This window comes from Ictidomys tridecemlineatus, chromosome 2 (assembly GCF_052094955.1).
Source record: "Ictidomys tridecemlineatus isolate mIctTri1 chromosome 2, mIctTri1.hap1, whole genome shotgun sequence".
Lineage (NCBI taxonomy): Eukaryota > Metazoa > Chordata > Mammalia > Rodentia > Sciuridae > Ictidomys > Ictidomys tridecemlineatus.
The window spans coordinates 119,356,764-119,373,178 of NC_135478.1; the positions used below are offsets into that span (position 1 = coordinate 119,356,764).

At 43.7% G+C, this 16,415-nt stretch overlaps 1 protein-coding gene across 5 annotated transcripts in view; it reads left to right on the forward strand.

Moving 5' to 3' along the window:
* Positions 1-12,157: 12,157 nt before the first annotated feature.
* Positions 12,158-16,415, forward strand: part of Nf2 (NF2, moesin-ezrin-radixin like (MERLIN) tumor suppressor) — an 86,885-nt gene continuing 82,627 nt past the window's right edge. For 4 of the 5 annotated variants that reach the window (XM_005336057.5, XM_005336056.4, XM_040291979.2 and 1 more), the window contains exon 1: positions 12,159-12,782. In XM_005336057.5, coding sequence (XP_005336114.1) covers positions 12,669-12,782 — 114 coding nt within the window. In that variant the 5' untranslated portion in view covers positions 12,159-12,668. Of the gene's footprint in view, positions 12,783-16,415 lie in introns of all 5 variants that reach the window. The other variant, XM_021733772.3, reaches the window with a different exon arrangement.

The window sequence follows — 16,415 nt, forward strand, 5'->3', positions numbered from 1 at the left end:
GCACATGTCAGGCAAATATTCAGCCACTGAGCTGTTGCAGCTCCCTTAAGCTTTATTTTATGAGCAGAAATTCCCAGAACCCACCTTTTCCTCTGTCTTAGGACCTCCGCCATTGGCTTCCCTATCCCCTTCCTCCCAGAGATCCCTTCTGGCCCACTCGTAAGTCTGTGACATCTCTTTCTCCTATGCATGTCTCCCACCCATCCGTTTCCTCTCTGCAGGGTGTGGACCCAGCCTCTTCTCTTTTCTGCCTTTCTCCTTCCCTCCCTCACAGCTGCCCTCCTGGAATCTGCCTTCATAACTCTTCGCCAAGGCCTGCTGTCCACTTGTGTAATGCAATGAGGGGAGCTAGGGACAGAGACAGATGAGCAGCACTGGGCAGAGATGAAGCAGGCAGGTTCATAAGTGTAATATATGAACAAACCTGCCATCATCTATTCCCTAGGACAAATAGATCATCACCAAATAGGCTGCAAGAGGGCAAAGAGACAAATTACCCAGCTGTGGCAGTGTCACCTGCTTCTTATTGATGGGCTTTTATGCTCAGGCCCGACTAGCTCTCTGAGAACTGTATCCTCCAGCTCCCAGGGGACCCCAAACAGGAGGGCCAGGGACAACAAAGGTTTTATGACTCCACTGGGGCATGAGCCACAAGACCAAGTCCCAGTCCCTCTGTACTATGCATCACACGTATGAATTATACAATTTTGACACAGTGACACATAAAAATTAGCTTTCCATGTATAAAAAGATAAATAATACAAAAGCACAATATAATCTCCATTTTGAACAATTTCTAAGCTGTTGGTGTAGAATGAATTATAAACTGTTTATGCCACAGTGGCACCACTTTAGACCAGGAAACAAATGCCCACATACTCTTTTTTGGGATACTGAGGCTTGAACTTGGTATCAACCACTGAGCCACATCTCCAGCCCTATTTTATATTTTATTTAGAGACAGGGTCTCACTGAGTTGCTTAGCCCCTCGTTCTTGCTGAGGCTGGCTTTGAACTCACGATCTTCCTGTCTCAGCCTCCCAAGCTGCTGGGATTACAGGAGTGTGCCACCCTGCCTGCCTCCACATACTGTCTTGACTGAGCAAATCATACCGCTGTTGGCATTATTTTGACTCTAGCAACTGCGAAGCCACATCCCTAGCCTTTTTTTTTTTTTTGAGACAGGTTTTCAGTAAATTGCTGGGTCTGGTCTCAAACTTGTGATCCTCCTATCTCAGCCTCTTGATTCACTGAGATTACAGGTTTGTGCCACCACGCCTGGCTGGCAACTGCTTCTTATGACTACTGAGCCATTCACTGCTAGTATAAGCCATTTTGAAAAGCTTTAACAACCTCATTTAAGCTTTCACAAAGTAAAGATGTTAGAGCCAGAAAGCACCCTACCCACCAAATCTATACCTTTGGAGTAGATATTGGGCATGATAAAGACAATGAAGCAAGGAGCTGATCCACCTCTGCACAGGTGGTGCTGTTAATTTCGAAGAGTCCCCACAAGCCAAGATAATGCAGCAAAACCACAAAGCACCATAAAATACAAAAATGTAGTAAGATAGTTGTGCAGATTTATGAGCAGTGTGAGTGCATTTTATCTTTACATTCATTCCTATGGGGGGAACAGGTCTTGGAATACTAAATTTTGAATCATGTGAAGTTTTACAGAAAATAGTCTTCTTATAAAATATGACTTCCCTGGATCTCCACAGCTACCTTGGCATAAATATAACTGCTGGAACTCACTTCTGAAAAGGGGTGGGGTTGTGTTCCTCCAAAAAGAGATGTTGATGTCTTAACCCCCAGTACCTCAGAATGTGATCTTATTTGGAAATAGGAAATCTTATTTGGACAGGGGGGAATGAGGTCAGTAGGAAAGGCCCTGATCCAATATGACTGGTGTCCTAAGAAAAGGGGAAATGTGGAGCTGGGTGAAGTGGCACATGATGCAATCCCAGTCACGTGGGAGGCTGAGGCAAGAGGATTGAAAGTTCAAAGATAGCCCCAGCAACTTAATGAGACTCTGTATCAAAATAAAAAAATAAAAAGGGGGCTGGGGATGTGGCTCAAGCAGTAGCGTGCTTGCTTGGCATGTGGGTGGCCCGGGTTCGATCCTCAGCACCACATACCAACAAAGATGTTGTGTCCGCCGAGAACTAAAAAATAAATAGTAAAAATTCTCTCTCTCTCTCCTCTCTCACTCTCTCTTTAAAAAAAAAAAAAGTAAAAAGGGCTGGGGATGGATTTCAGGGATACAGGGATATAATGTCCCTGTGTTGGATTCCTAGTACCCTCCCCCCGCCCAAAAAAGGGGGAGGGGTTTGGACATAGACAGATGGGCATAAAGGATGGATGATGTGAAGCCACATAGGGAGAAGGTGGTGTGAAGATTGAGGATATGCTGCCACAAGCCAAGGAATACCTCTGGCTACCAGAAGCTGGAAAAGACAAGGAGAGAGCTGAGCATGGTGGCATACACCCGTAATCCCAGTGATTGAGGCTGAGGGAGGAGGATTGCAAGTTCAACTCCAGCCTCAGCAATTCAGTGAGGCCCTAAGCAACTCAGTGAGAACTTGTCTCTAAATAGAATATAAAAAAGGGCTGGGAATGTGGCTCAGTAGTAAAGCACTCCTGGGTTCAATCCCCAGTACAGGAAAAAAAAAAAAAGGACAACCCTTCCCCTGTAGGTTTCAGAGAGTGTGCAGCCCTGCTGACACCTTGATCTTGGACACACAGCCGCCAGAGCCGTGAGACATGTTTCTGTTTTTCTATGCCCCCCACCCCAAGGTGTGATTCTTTATTATAGCAGCCTTAGGAAACTAATGCAGAATGTCAGATCAACACCCAAAATTATCTGCCACTTTAAGGAGCAAAGAAACAGCAGCAAATTGCAAATTACGCACAGGGATGAATTTTAGGACAGAAAATAGTTATTTTTCAGTCCCTCTTCTGGAAAGGCCCTTTTCTACTGGCAGCAAGCTCTTCTTGAAAGACTGTGGACCCAGAACCAGGGACTATGGGTTAAGGAACCAGGCTCTAGCTCTATGAAATCATGTGATCTTTGGCCAGTAATTTGGGTTCTGGCTACCTCAGTTTTCTTTCTTTCTTTCTTTTTTTTTTTTTTTTTTTAAGAGAGAGTGAGAGAGGAGAGAGAGAGAGAGAGAGAGAGAATTTTTTTTTAATATTTATTTTTTAGTTCTCGGCGGACACAACATCTTTGTTGGTATGTGGTGCTGAGGATCGAACCCGGGCCACCCGCATGCCAGGCGAGCGCGCTACCGCTTGAGCCACATCCCCAGCCCCTCTTTCTTTTTTTTTAATCTTTATTTTATTTAGTATTTTCATGTGGTGCTGAGGATTGAACCCAGTGCCTCACACATACTAAACAAGCACTCTACCACTGAGCTACAGCCCCAGCCCACTTCTTTTTTTAACATTAATTTTTTAGTTGTAAATAGACACAATACCTTTATTTTATTTATTTATTTATTTTTATGTGGTGCTGAGGATCAAACCCAAGGCCTTGCATGTGCTAGGTGAGTGCTCTACCCCTGAGCCACAACCCCAGCCCCTCACCTCAGTTTTCTTAACTATGAAATAAGAATAATAACCTCCATGATCTTGAGAATTAAGTGAAAATGCATGTGTATTAAAATGAGCACTCACTCAGTAAAAAACAGTTCAATAAATGTGTGCTTTAGGCTTTGCTACTTGCAATCATTTCCTATCCCCTCCTTTTTTTTGGGGGGGATGCTAGGGATTGAATCCAGGACTTTGACTACTAAGCACACACTACCACTAAGCTATAACTCCAGCCAATATTCTCTGCTTTTGAAGAGATGATGAAATGGAAACCCAAAAATGGTAAAAACTTTTTGAAGATCACACAGCACTTTGGATGTAGAAGGGCTCAACAAATAATTACTATTTATGAAGGGCTTGTAAATTTGTCCTATTATTCACTATTATTCCTGTTTTCACAGATGATGTAATTGAGGCTCAGAGAAATTAAGTTGCCTAAAGTCTCAGAGAAATAGAAATCTCACCTCAGGCCTCTCTCCCTCTAATACCACAAATGATATCTTGGAAAGACTCAAAGATTTGCCTGAAGGGAATAGGATAATTATAGTAGTCTTCTCTTATTTGCAAGAGATGCATTGCAAGACCCCCATTGGATGTCTGAAACCACAGATAGTACTGAATCACACACACACACACACACACACAAACACATACACACACACACACAATTTTTTTAGGGGGTACTGAGGATTGAACCCAGGGGTGCTTAACCTTGAGCCATATCCTTAGCCCTTTTTAATATTTTATTTAGAGACAGGATCTTGCTGAGTTGCTAAGTGCCTCACTAAATTGTTGAGGCTGGCTTTGAACTTGCAATCTTCCTGCCTCAGCCTCCCAAGTCATTAGATTACAGGCATGCACCACCCTGCCCAGCTGAACCATATATATATATGTGTGTGTATACATACACACACACATACAAACATACACACACACACACACACACACATATATATATATATACATATACATACATATATATAGCACTATTTTTTCCCATATGTACATGCCTATAATAAAGTTTAATTTATAAATTAGTTATAATAAGAGATTAACAACAATAATTAATAATAATATAGAGCAATTTCACAGATGGATAAATTAGTCTTACCTGGCATCTTACACTACTTCAGCATATAATTTATTTTCTGTCATTAAGTTGAGAATTTTCACCTTTTCACTTAAAGGAAGTACTTTATGGATTTTCTCTCTCTCTCTCTCTCTCTCTCTCTCTCTCTCTTTCTTTAGATGAGAAAAATAATATTTGGTCTCATGGTTTCAGAAATCTCAGTCCATAGACTGCCCAAGGTGTGGCAGAATGTCATAGCAGAAGAGTGTGGTGAAGGAAAGTGGCTCGGGATGTGGCCATCTGGAAGCAGAGAGACAGCTCTGTTCACCAAGGACAAAATATTGGATTCTCTTGGGTATATCTGAATTGCCAGCATCACTACTCTTGAGCTTTGGGGCCATTATTAAGTAAAATTGGTATTACTTAAACACAAGCATTGTGTCTAATAACTGAGATGGCAACTAAGTGATTAACAGGCTTATTCAGCAATAAACTGGACAAAGGGGTGAGTCCCTCCCAGGCAAGACAGGACAGGACAGGGCAGGATCTCATTATACTGTTCACAACATTGCAATTTAAAATGTGTGGTTTATTTCTGGAATTTTCCATTTAATATTTTCAAATGGCAGCTGGCTGAGGAACTGTAGTTTTTCTACCATTGTTCTGGGGTTTCTCACTATTATTTCACATAGGAGCTATTGCCTGCAACTTGCTTTCATTCAAACTCAGTGCCCTAGGGGTGGCACTTTGGATGAGCATCCTGGCCTTGCATAGATCTCCTGGGCCCGGTTATATTTAGTGAGTCAGGTCACCTCCCTGAGACTCAGGCTGCAGGTAGGCAAGGACTTCTTAGTTTACTTGGCTTCAAATTTCACCACATTCTGGAAACAGTGTAGGACAGCTTACAAAAATATATGCAGAATATCAGCAAACATAAGACAGACCCACACTGAGTGATGCTTGGCCAAGTACCCTCTTCAAACAAGTGTCAAGGTCATGAAAAACAAGCAAAGACTGAGGAATAATTACAAACTGCAGACTAAGGAGAAATTAATGCTATGTGGGATCCTGGATGGGATCCAGGAATAGAAAAAAGATGGTAATGGAAAAGTTCTTGAAATTTCAGTCAGGTCTTCAGTTAATGGTAGTGTTTCATGTCATTTGCTTGCTTTTTTTCTTCTTTTTTCAGTATCAGAGATGGAACCCTGCACCTTGCACATGCTAGGCAAGCAGTCTACCACTGACTAAATCCCCAATCTTTTTAATTCTGGGGAGGGGGGTACTGGGAATTGAACTCAGGGATGCTTAACCACTGAGCCAAAGTGGTTATCACCAGCCCCCCCCCCTTTTTTTTTTATTTTGAGACAGTGTTTTGTTAAGTTGCTCAGAGCCTCGCTAAATTGCTAAGGCTGGCTTTGAACTTTAGATCCTCCTGCTTCAGCCTCCCACATCACAGCTTGTGCCATTACTGCACCCAGCTTCAGTTTTCTATTGCTGTGTAACAAATTGCTACAAATATAGTGGTTTAAAACATGTATTTATTATCTCACAGTATCCATAGGTCTGGAGTTCAGGTCCAGGCCTGGTTCAGCATGATTTTCGGTTCAGAGTTTCACGAAGTTGCAGTCAAGGTATCAGCCATACTGTAGTTCTCATCTGCTTATTGACATTTGAGCTGCCTCTGGTTGCAGGACTGAGATCCCTTCTTTTTTTAGTTGTTGACCAGGGACCATTCTTGATACCCAGAGGCCACAGAGTTCCTTGTTATGTGATAAGTGATTTACAAGCAGATAGAAGTGCATGCCCCTGCCCCAATCTCCTCCTGCTTTTATTTCTGGGTGGGGGGGGGCGGTACAGGAGGAGATTGAACTCAGAGGCACTCAATCACTGAGTCATATCCCCAGCCCTTTTTATTTTTTGAGACAGGGTCTCTCTAAATTGCTTAGGGCTTCACTACATTGCTGAGGGTGGCCTTAAGCTTTCCATCATCCTGTCTCAGCCTCTTGAGTTGCTGGGACTACAGGCATGCACGACCAAGCTGAGCAGGAGTGCAACTCTCTGACTTCTTCCATTCCCATTTCTAGACTTTCTTTAAGAGCTCACCTGAGGGCTGGGGATGTGGCTCAAGCGGTAGCGCGCTCGCCTGGCATGTGTGCGGCCCAGGTTCGATCCTCAGCACCACATACAAACAAAGATGTTGTGTCCACCAAAAACTAAAAAAAATAAATACTAAAAAATTCTCTCTCTCTCTCTTAAAAAAAAAAAAAAAAGATACAAACCACATTGGGCATGGTGGCAAATGCATGTAATCCAAGTGATTACTCGGCTTAAAAAAAAAAAAAAAGAGCTCACCTGATTAGGTCAGTCCCACCTAGGCTAGGCCTTTTCTGTTAACTCAACAAAGTAAGCATTATATCTACAAAAATCCCTTTTGTCATATAAAGTAACATAATCACAAGAAGTACCCTCTCATATTTATAGGTCTTGCCCCTTCTCAAGATAGTGGATTATAGCTGGGTATGGTGGTACAAACCTGTAATCCCAGAGGCTAGGGAGGCTGAGGCAGGAGAATCTCAAGTTCAAAGGTAGCTTCAGCAAATTAGTGAGATTCTATCTCTAAATAAAATATTAAAAGGGGCTGGGGATGTGGCTTAGTGGTTGAGTGCTCCAGGGTTCAATCCCCAGTACCCAAAAAAAAAAAAAAAAAAGATAGTGGATTATACAAGGCTGTGAATCATTGCTGATAATTTTAGAGGTATATAGTTTTCAGTTTCTTCTTATTTTTTTGTTGCTAGACATGGAACCCACAAATGCTGAGTCTGTACTCTACCTCTGAGTTACACCCCCAGCCTAATATCTTTATTTTTAAAAAATAATTTATTTATTTATTAAATTTTTTAGTTGTAGATGAACACAACACCTCTATTTTATTTATTTTTATTTGATGCTGAGGATTGAACCCAGTGCCTCACACATGCTGGGCAGGTGTTCTACCACTGAGCTACAACAACAGTCCTCTGTATCTTTTTTATAATGCATGTGGATTACTTTAGCCTTTATTTCTTTATTTTTTGTGTGGTGCTGAGGATTGAACCCAGGGCCTCGCACGTGCTAGGCAAGCGCTCTGCCACTGAGCCACAGCCCCAGACCTGGATTAGATGAAAGATAGAAGTGCTGGTGCATAAAGTCTTTTTTTCTCATGAGTCTCCACTGAAAGGAGGCTGAATGAAACTGTCAGCTAAATCTCTACAATAAAGACAGTCAGAGCTCCCTGGGGCTGTTACTTATGACAGTTGTGGTGCAGGATGCTGGCTTCATGCCAATGTGTAGTGAAAGTAATTCTGAAAGTAGCCAGAAATGAAAGAATGAAAGGGCAGTTTTTGGCAGAGGAATCACAATCTAAAATTCACTCATGGCATTTGTATGATGAGTTGATTTAATCTGGGTGCTACATTTGGATCTTCAATGTCCTCCCAAGGCCCTTATGCTAAAGGCTTAGTCCCTGCGCTAGGGGAGTATGAAGCCGTGGAGTACTTGTCTAGATTTGCGAAGCCCTGGATTTGACCCCAGCACTGCAAAAACAAAACGAAACCAACAACAAAGAAACATACAAAGGCTTAGTCTCCAGCCTGAAGCATTTGGAAAGTAGTGGAACTGTTTAATAGGTAGGGCCTAACGGGAAGTCTTCTGGTCATTAGGAACATGCCTTTGAAGAGGGAAATGGGACCCTCTCATTCCTCCTCTATCTTCTCTTACATCCTGGTCATAAGGTGAATAGCTTTACTCCACTACATTCTCTCTGCCCTAATTTATCAGAAATTGATTACCTATGGTATTTTGTTACAGTAACAGAAAACTGACTAACACACTGGAGTTCATAGACATGCTTTGGATGGGTCTTTCCATGAACCCCCTAAAACATGCAAAATTGTTTATATATATGTACTCCCTTGAGGAGTGAGGTACTTTGATTCCATTGTTTCTGACTTTAAAAGATGGAAGAATTATTGCTCTGTAGCAGGGTTTTTTTTTTTTTTTAACTTTGGCTTTATTGTCACTTTGATCTGGATAGGTCTTTGTTGTTTGTGTGGAGGTATCATGTGCATTTTAGGTTGTTTAATGGCACATCTAGCTTTTATCTGTAGAAGGCAGGAACATCCAGTTGTGACCATCAAAACAGTCTTTAGACATGGCCAAATGTCACCTATGGGACAGAGATCACCTTTGAGAATCCCTGAGCTTCTGAAGATTGGAGGAACAAAATGTAAATCAGGTGAGCTATGGATTAAACTAGTCCTAGATACAAACTGCGACATAACTATATGTAATTTGGGTAAATTATAATCATAATTTACCCAAATTACAATTTTGGGTAAATGACTTTATTTCAGCCTTATCTAATTTCTTGACATATAAACTGATAATAACCAAAAATCATCCCCTGCTACACCCCCAGCACTAGTGATGGAACTCAGGATCTCACATGTTAGGCAAGCACTCTGTTACTGAGCTAAATCCTAACCTGTTTTGTTTTTATTTTGAGACAAGGTCTAAGTTGCCCAGGCTATCCTCAAACTTTAAATCCTCCTGTCTCATCCTCCACAGCAGTAGCTCAACTAGGTGTGTCAGTAAGGGATTTCTGGGTAACTGGGATTACAGATGTGCACCATCATGCCAATAGGATTTTTAAAGCATGCAGAACACTTCACATTTTTTTTTTTGTACTAGGGATTGAACTCAAGGGTGCTTAACCACTGAGCCACAGCCTCAGCCCATTTTTTTTTTTTTTTTTTTTTTTTTTTTGAGACAGGTCTTGGTAAGTTGCTCAGGGCCTTGCTAAATTGCTGATGCTGGCTTTGAATCTGTGATTTTCCTGCTTTAGCCTCCGGAGCCGCTGGGATTATAGGCATGCTCCATCATGCCTAGCTACTTCACAGGGTTTTGTATGGTAAGCAATTATATATGATCACTATTAATATTGTCCAGACCACAGCTAAGACTGTAACCATTTCCTCACATCTTTCCCTCATTCATTCCAGAGATATTTATTATGTGGTATCTGTGTGTATCAGATTTTGATGTGCTCAACCTGAATTATTCATGAGAAGGATCACTTGAGCCTAGGAGTTCAAAGGCAGCCTGGGCCGCATAATGAGAGCCTGTCAAAAAAAAAATATCAACACACATACATAAAATAAATAAGTAATCCCCACCCCCAAAATTATTCTTCAATCTCTACCTGGTAACTATTATGTATTTTTTTATTCTTTGTAAAGGGAATTTTAAATATCAATGATTTTTCATCATATCTATTTTTATTCTTGGCCCTCCTTTATGAGATCCAGAACCTTCCTGGACGTCCTCCAGGAATTTTAAATTGGGTATGTTTTGCCAATTAGCTCAGCAACTAGCACTTAGTCTTCTATAAAAATGAGTGGTTATACTGGTCACTGATGTTTCTTAGCCCCTGCTGTTTGATCCACTTTTTTTTTTTTTTTTGCTGCTCCTCAGTGGTTTCTCAAATTCACTTATTTTCGGACAGCCTCCTTAGCCCTGGGTTAAAAGACCTGATTTTTCTTCCCCGTGGGGAGCCCAGAGGAGAATCCAGCCTGGTTCTCCTACCTGCAGGGAAAAATTGAAGGCATGAAAATGAAGACACTCCTACACCAAGTCCATAGTTCCCTGAGCAGTTTGGTGGCAGGAATTTGCTAGTGGTATGAAGGACATAAAATTTTGCAATAGCAGCCTCCATTGGGTGAGCCAGTAAATGATTCCTGGGGTCCTGGCTGGTGCTTCCTGGCACTGCGGGGGTGCAAAGGAGCAAAATTTATGCTATTAGCACAGTTATAACACTGTGTCTGCTGAATATTTCAGAACTGAGGTTCAGGGTATCTTAAAGCTGCAGATAGAAGAATTTAGAAGCCTCAATCAGGGCAGCACAGTGGGTAATATCAGCAGGCTCTGGTGGGGTAGACCTGGGTTTGAACCCTAACTTTGCCTCCTATTCTAGGTGATAGTCTGCAAGAGACTCTATTATGCTGAGCCTCAATTTCTTCATCTATAGAGTAAGGGTGATGCTACCACAACTAACACTTCTGGAGTGTTACTATTCAGTCAGAACACATGCAAGTTGTCTCTGTTCCACCACTAAAAGCTGTTTTAAAATTGAATTAAAGCTGAGTCTAGTGTGTCCAAGGATGTAATCTCAGCTACTCAGGAAACTGAGGCAGAAGGATCACTTGAGCCAAGGAGTTCTGGGTTAGCCTGGAAAAATAGCAAGATTCTATCTAAAAATTAAAAAAAATTTAAAAAAATATAAAAAAGCATACCCTTCTTATTCACGTTATATCTCTTGATGACGTTAAAAAATACACCTGCACATGGTTAAAAACAAATCATAGAGGGTATAACATGAAATACATTTCTTTTTTTTTTAAACCAGGAATTGAACCCAGAAGTGCTTAATCATTCAGCCACATCCCCAGCCCCCCTTCCCACCCCCCACCCCCTTTTTTTTTGAGACAGAGTCTCACTATGTTACCTAGGGCCTCGCTAAATTGCGAGGCTGGCTTTGAATTTGCGATCCTCATGATATATATTTTCATTTCCCGCCCCACACTTTTTTTTTTTTTAAACTGGGAGTTAAACTCATCTACATCCCCAGCCCTTTTTATTTGTTTTATTTATTTTTGAGATGGAGTCTCAATAAGTTGTTCGGGCTTGCGTTTAGTTGCTGAGTCTGGCTTCGAATTTGGGATACTCTTGTCTCCTGTAATCCCAGCCTCCTCCAGAGCGGCCGGGATTACAGGTGTGCGCCACTCCACCAGCCTTCCCACCCTTTTTGTTCTACAAACAGAGCAATTTAATAGAATTCAACCTAGTATGTGCCAGTTTCTGCTCTAAGGCTTTATATGTAACTAAACACTCTGAAATTCATCTGCTCCATGAAGTAGATACAGTCATTACTCCCCTTTGGCAACTGTAATTCTTTTACAGAGAAGCAGAAGGATCAGGCGGGAAAGGGCCGGCAACCTACTAGGCCTCCAGAAGGGTTGTAAAAGTTTGACAAACATAGAAGTGAGTAAGTCGTTAAGTGCTACATAGAAATATTCGCCGGGTGTCCGAAACGCGCTCCCTCGGGGCGCCGCTTACGGCGCGTACTTTGTTGGACCGCAGTATCTCTTTGATCTGGGAGCGACTCATTCCAGAGCCGCAGGGACCTGTCTCTACCTAGGTTCCCGGGAAAGGCGCGCGGCGTTACGCCGTCTCAACCAGTCTTGCTAGAGTAGGCGTGCCCTCTAGGAACAAAAGCGTTCGGAGTGACTGCTGCTGTAGCCACTCAACGCTGAGCACAGGTCAGCGCCTCCCGGCAGAGTTAAACTTCCAATTGGTGGAGTCGCCCTAAAAGAGGCGGGACGAAGTTAAAGTCCTGTTTTCTTTGGAGTTGTCAACCAATCAAGGCGTCTGGGAAAGAACTGACGTGTTAGGTTGAGACGTGTGTAGCGTTCGGGGAAGCCTGAGGGCGGGGCGGGGAGCAGGCTGGGAGCTGCGGGCCGGGTACGCTTCCCGCGGGCGCGCGGAGCGAGGACGGTGACAGCCACGCGCGCGCGTGCGTGCCCTGCTGCGGCGCGGCCCCGCGACCCCCGTCGGCACCCCAGAGGCGCGCCGGGTCTGGGCGGCCGCTGTCTAGGATTCTTGTTCCCGGGCGTGCCCGGCGTCCCCGACTCCAGTCTCGGAGTGTCGGGCCTCGCCCGCCCCGTCGGCTCCTGCTAGCGTCTGCCCCTTGTCGCCGTCAGGGCCTGCCCCCCAACTCCCCTTTTTCGCTCTGGGGGCAGGGTCCTCGCGGCCCATGCTGGCCGCTGGGGACCCACGCAACCCAGCTCGCTCTTGGGCCGGCCAGCCGGCCACCATGGTGGCCCTGAGGCCTGTGCAACTCCTCCAGGGGGGCTAACAGGTCCAGAGCACAGGCTTTGGGGCGCGAGGGTCCCAGGCCTGAGCCCCGCGCCATGGCCGGGGCCATCGCTTCCCGCATGAGCTTCAGCTCGCTCAAGAGGAAGCAGCCCAAGACGTTCACAGTGCGGATCGTCACCATGGACGCCGAGATGGAGTTCAATTGCGAGGTAACTGGCCAGTAGCCCCGACGGGCTGAGGCGAAGGGAGCCCCGCTGAGTCCCCGCATCCGGCACCTACTGGGGAGCCCGGGTCGCGGTGACAGTCGAGATGGAAGCTTAAGGGATTCTGTTTTATTCTCCTCTGGGCATTGATAGAGACCGTGAGAACCGGAAGGGGCCATACAGGCCCAAATCCACAAGTTAAAGCTAATTACTGCTTTTTCGCTTGGGGCTCTTTCGCTTGGGTTTAGCATTTCTAAGGGTTATTTTCATTCATTGTTATTGGTGGAGGCTGGAAGCTTCCGTGGTAGAGAATTCTGGTTTACAGTGTCAGGTTTTAACTTAAACTCAAGGGAGTTGTCCCCCACCCCAGGTAATGTTATAGATCCCAGGTATTGGTATCACTAAGTTACTTAGGGCCTCACTAAATTTCTGAGGCTGGTCTTGAATTTGTAATCATTATGCCTCAAACTATTTAGCCTGGGACTACCGTCGGGCAAAACCAGCAAACAAACAAAAAGCTCAAAAAGCTCTTTAAGAGAGAGTATCTAATACTTTCCATACAGTGTCCAGCCTGATATAACAACTATCACTTTGTTGAAGGGTCAGGTACTCACTTTTTTTTTTGTACTGGAGATTAAACCCAAGGGCTTAACCACTGAATCACATGTCACATGCCCATCCCTTTTTATTTTTTAATTTTGAGAGAGGATGTAGCTAGGTTGCTTAGGGCCTTGCTAAATTGCTGAGGTTGGCTTTGAATTTGCGATCCTCCTGCCTCAGCCTCCTGAATTGCTGGGATTATGGGTGTTTGCCACCCCTGACATTCATACTTTAACCTTCACAATAACTCGGTGAGGCAGGTACCTGTAACATTGTAGAATATGTATTTGGTCTGATTTCCTGGCATACCACAACTAAAGTCTTTGGAATCTCTGATGTGATAAGTGGCTTTTTGTATGGTAATGAATTGACTAGGTAGCTCCTATCTTGATAGGAGCTGATCACAAGGAAGACCAAGGAACCATTAGAGGATTGGAGTTTTTCAGCTCCACCTAACCTGGAGGAGGGGAGAGGGGCTAAAGGTATTTGGCTAAAGATGTAATCAATCATTCTTGTGTAATGAAGCCTCCATAACCCCTTAGAAGAACAGGATGTATAGAGCTTCCAAATCTTCAGCTTCCAGCTGAAGCTGCAAGGGGTTCCTAGGAGGTGGTGTCCTACCTAGGAAAGGGCATGGAAGCTCTGTGCCTCTTCCCACATGTCTTGTGTTTTTTCATCTGTTGCCCTTACAATATCCTTTTTAATAAATAGGTAAACATAAATGTTTCCCAGAGATTGGTGAAGTACACCCCAAAGAGAGGTGGTGTGAACTCTGATTTATATCTGATTGGTCTGAAGCACAGGTAGAACATCCTGGGGCCCGGAGCAGTGGTGAACACCTGTAATCCCAGCATCTCAGGAGGCTGAGGCAGGAGGATCACGAATTCAAAGCCAGTCTTAGCAAAAGCAAGACGCTAAGCAACTCAGTGAGACTGTCTCTAAATAAAATACAAAATAGGGCAGGGATGTGGCTCAGTTGTTGAGTGTCCTTGAGTTCAATCCCCAGTACCAAAAACAAACAAAAAAATTCAGGGGCAAGTGATTGGCTACTATGGGGGAGACAGTCTGTGGGACTGAGACCTCAACCTGTGGGATCTGAATTGCCTCTAGATTGAGTTCTCTAGGTAAACAATATCAGGATCGAATTGAATTAGAGGACATCCAGCTGGTGTCTGCTGCAGAAAAGAATTGACTAATTGATTAGTTACTCATGAAGGAAATCCCGACAAACACACACCACACACTTCTCTCTCTCTCTCTCTCTCTCTCTCTCTCTCTCTCTCTCTCTCTCTCTCTTTCTCTCTCTCTTTCTCTCTGGTACTGGGGATTGAATCCAGGGGCACTTAACCATTGAGCAACATTTCCAGGCCTTTTTATTTTTTATATTGAGACAGGGCCTTACTAAGTCGCTTAGGCTGGCCTCAGACTTGTGCTTCTCCTGTCTTAGACTCCTGAGTCACTGGGATTACAGGTGTGCACCACCATGCCTGGCTCTTACATACTTCTTGGTGATCAGAGGTCACATAAATCTTCTGTGTTTATTGTTGGCATAGAAAAAACACTGGTATTTTGCCTGTATCTACAAAATACCACAAAGATTTTTTTTTTTGTACCAGAGCTTGCACCCAGAGGTGCTTAACCACTGAGCCATATTCCCAGCCCATTTTTTATATTTGATTTTGCGACAGGGTTTCTCTGAGCCTCACTATGCTACTGAGGCTGGCTTTGAACTCCCAATCCTCCTGCCTCAGCCTGTGAGAGGCTGGGATTACAGGCGTGCACCACTGTGCTTGGTAGATTTTGGACTAAGTAATTTGAGTCTTTACTACTCAGTTTGGTTCATGGATCAGTAGCATTGGCAGCAGTAACTTAAGTCAGGGGTTGGCAGACTTTTTCCGTATAGTAGGGCCACATAGTCAAGCTTCTCAACTTTGCAGGCCATAGGATCTCTGCTGGATTTACTCAGCTCTTCAATTCTGTTGTTATACACAAAAGCAGCCTTAGACCTGATTGGAATTCCAGCATGATGGTGTTAAGGAGCTCCATTGACCCATTTTCTTGCAAAACTGGTGAAAATTATTAACAACTATTTAAACCCTTTGGAAATGTCCAAAGGTAAAACAGCAAATGGTGATATATTTATTTAAGAAAAAAGTATGAAAATTGGTAAGAAAGGTGAGAGGCAGTGGTGTTTGGACCAAGATTACTCTTTTCTTAGAACTTCACTGTTTCTCATCTTAACCAGACTTATTTGTTGCTGAGGCTAAGTCCTGGGTGATTGCATCTCAGAGATGGGGCTCCCTTCTTCCAGTTAGTCCCTATTTGTGGAACAGGGCTTGGCATATTGAAATAACTTCAGCCCTAACTGCTTTTGTCTCCATCCTGGATTATGAGGGGTTAGTTCCACAGCAGGATAGGCAAGCTGAGACCTTGAGCTAGTGTGTCCCCACCTGTCCCCCTCCATGAAGTACTTAGTCCTAGAGTCAGGGATATCACTCACAGAGAAGCTTGCCATGGGCCCCTTCCCCATCCCCATATCCCTGGCTCAGGGATTTTGGCTGAGAGTAGAAGCTGGCATTAAAACAGAGAGCTCCTGGTTGGGGTATAGCTTAGTGATAGAGTGCCTGCAGGGTGCCTTGGGTCCAGTCCCTAGCACCAAAACCCAACCAACCAACCAAAAACCCAAAGGAAGTAACTTCATCTGCAAAGCAGTGTGGAGCAGTTTATACACACTTGAAAATAGTGGAAAAATTTGAAGTTCTGCAAGCATCACAGGTTGGGCAGACAGGGCAGTGGGTGTAGGTGAATATCTGGGTGGCAAATGGTGGGTGGCAAGTGGAAGAAAATGCTGCACAATTCACAACAGCTAAACTGGAACCAACCTAGATGCCCTTCAACAGATGAATGGATAAAGAAAATGTGATTTTATATATATATATATGATGGAATATTACTCAGCCTGAAAGAAGAATGAAATTATGGCATTTGCAGGCAAATAGATGGAACTATAGAATATCATGCTAAGTGAAATAAGCCACT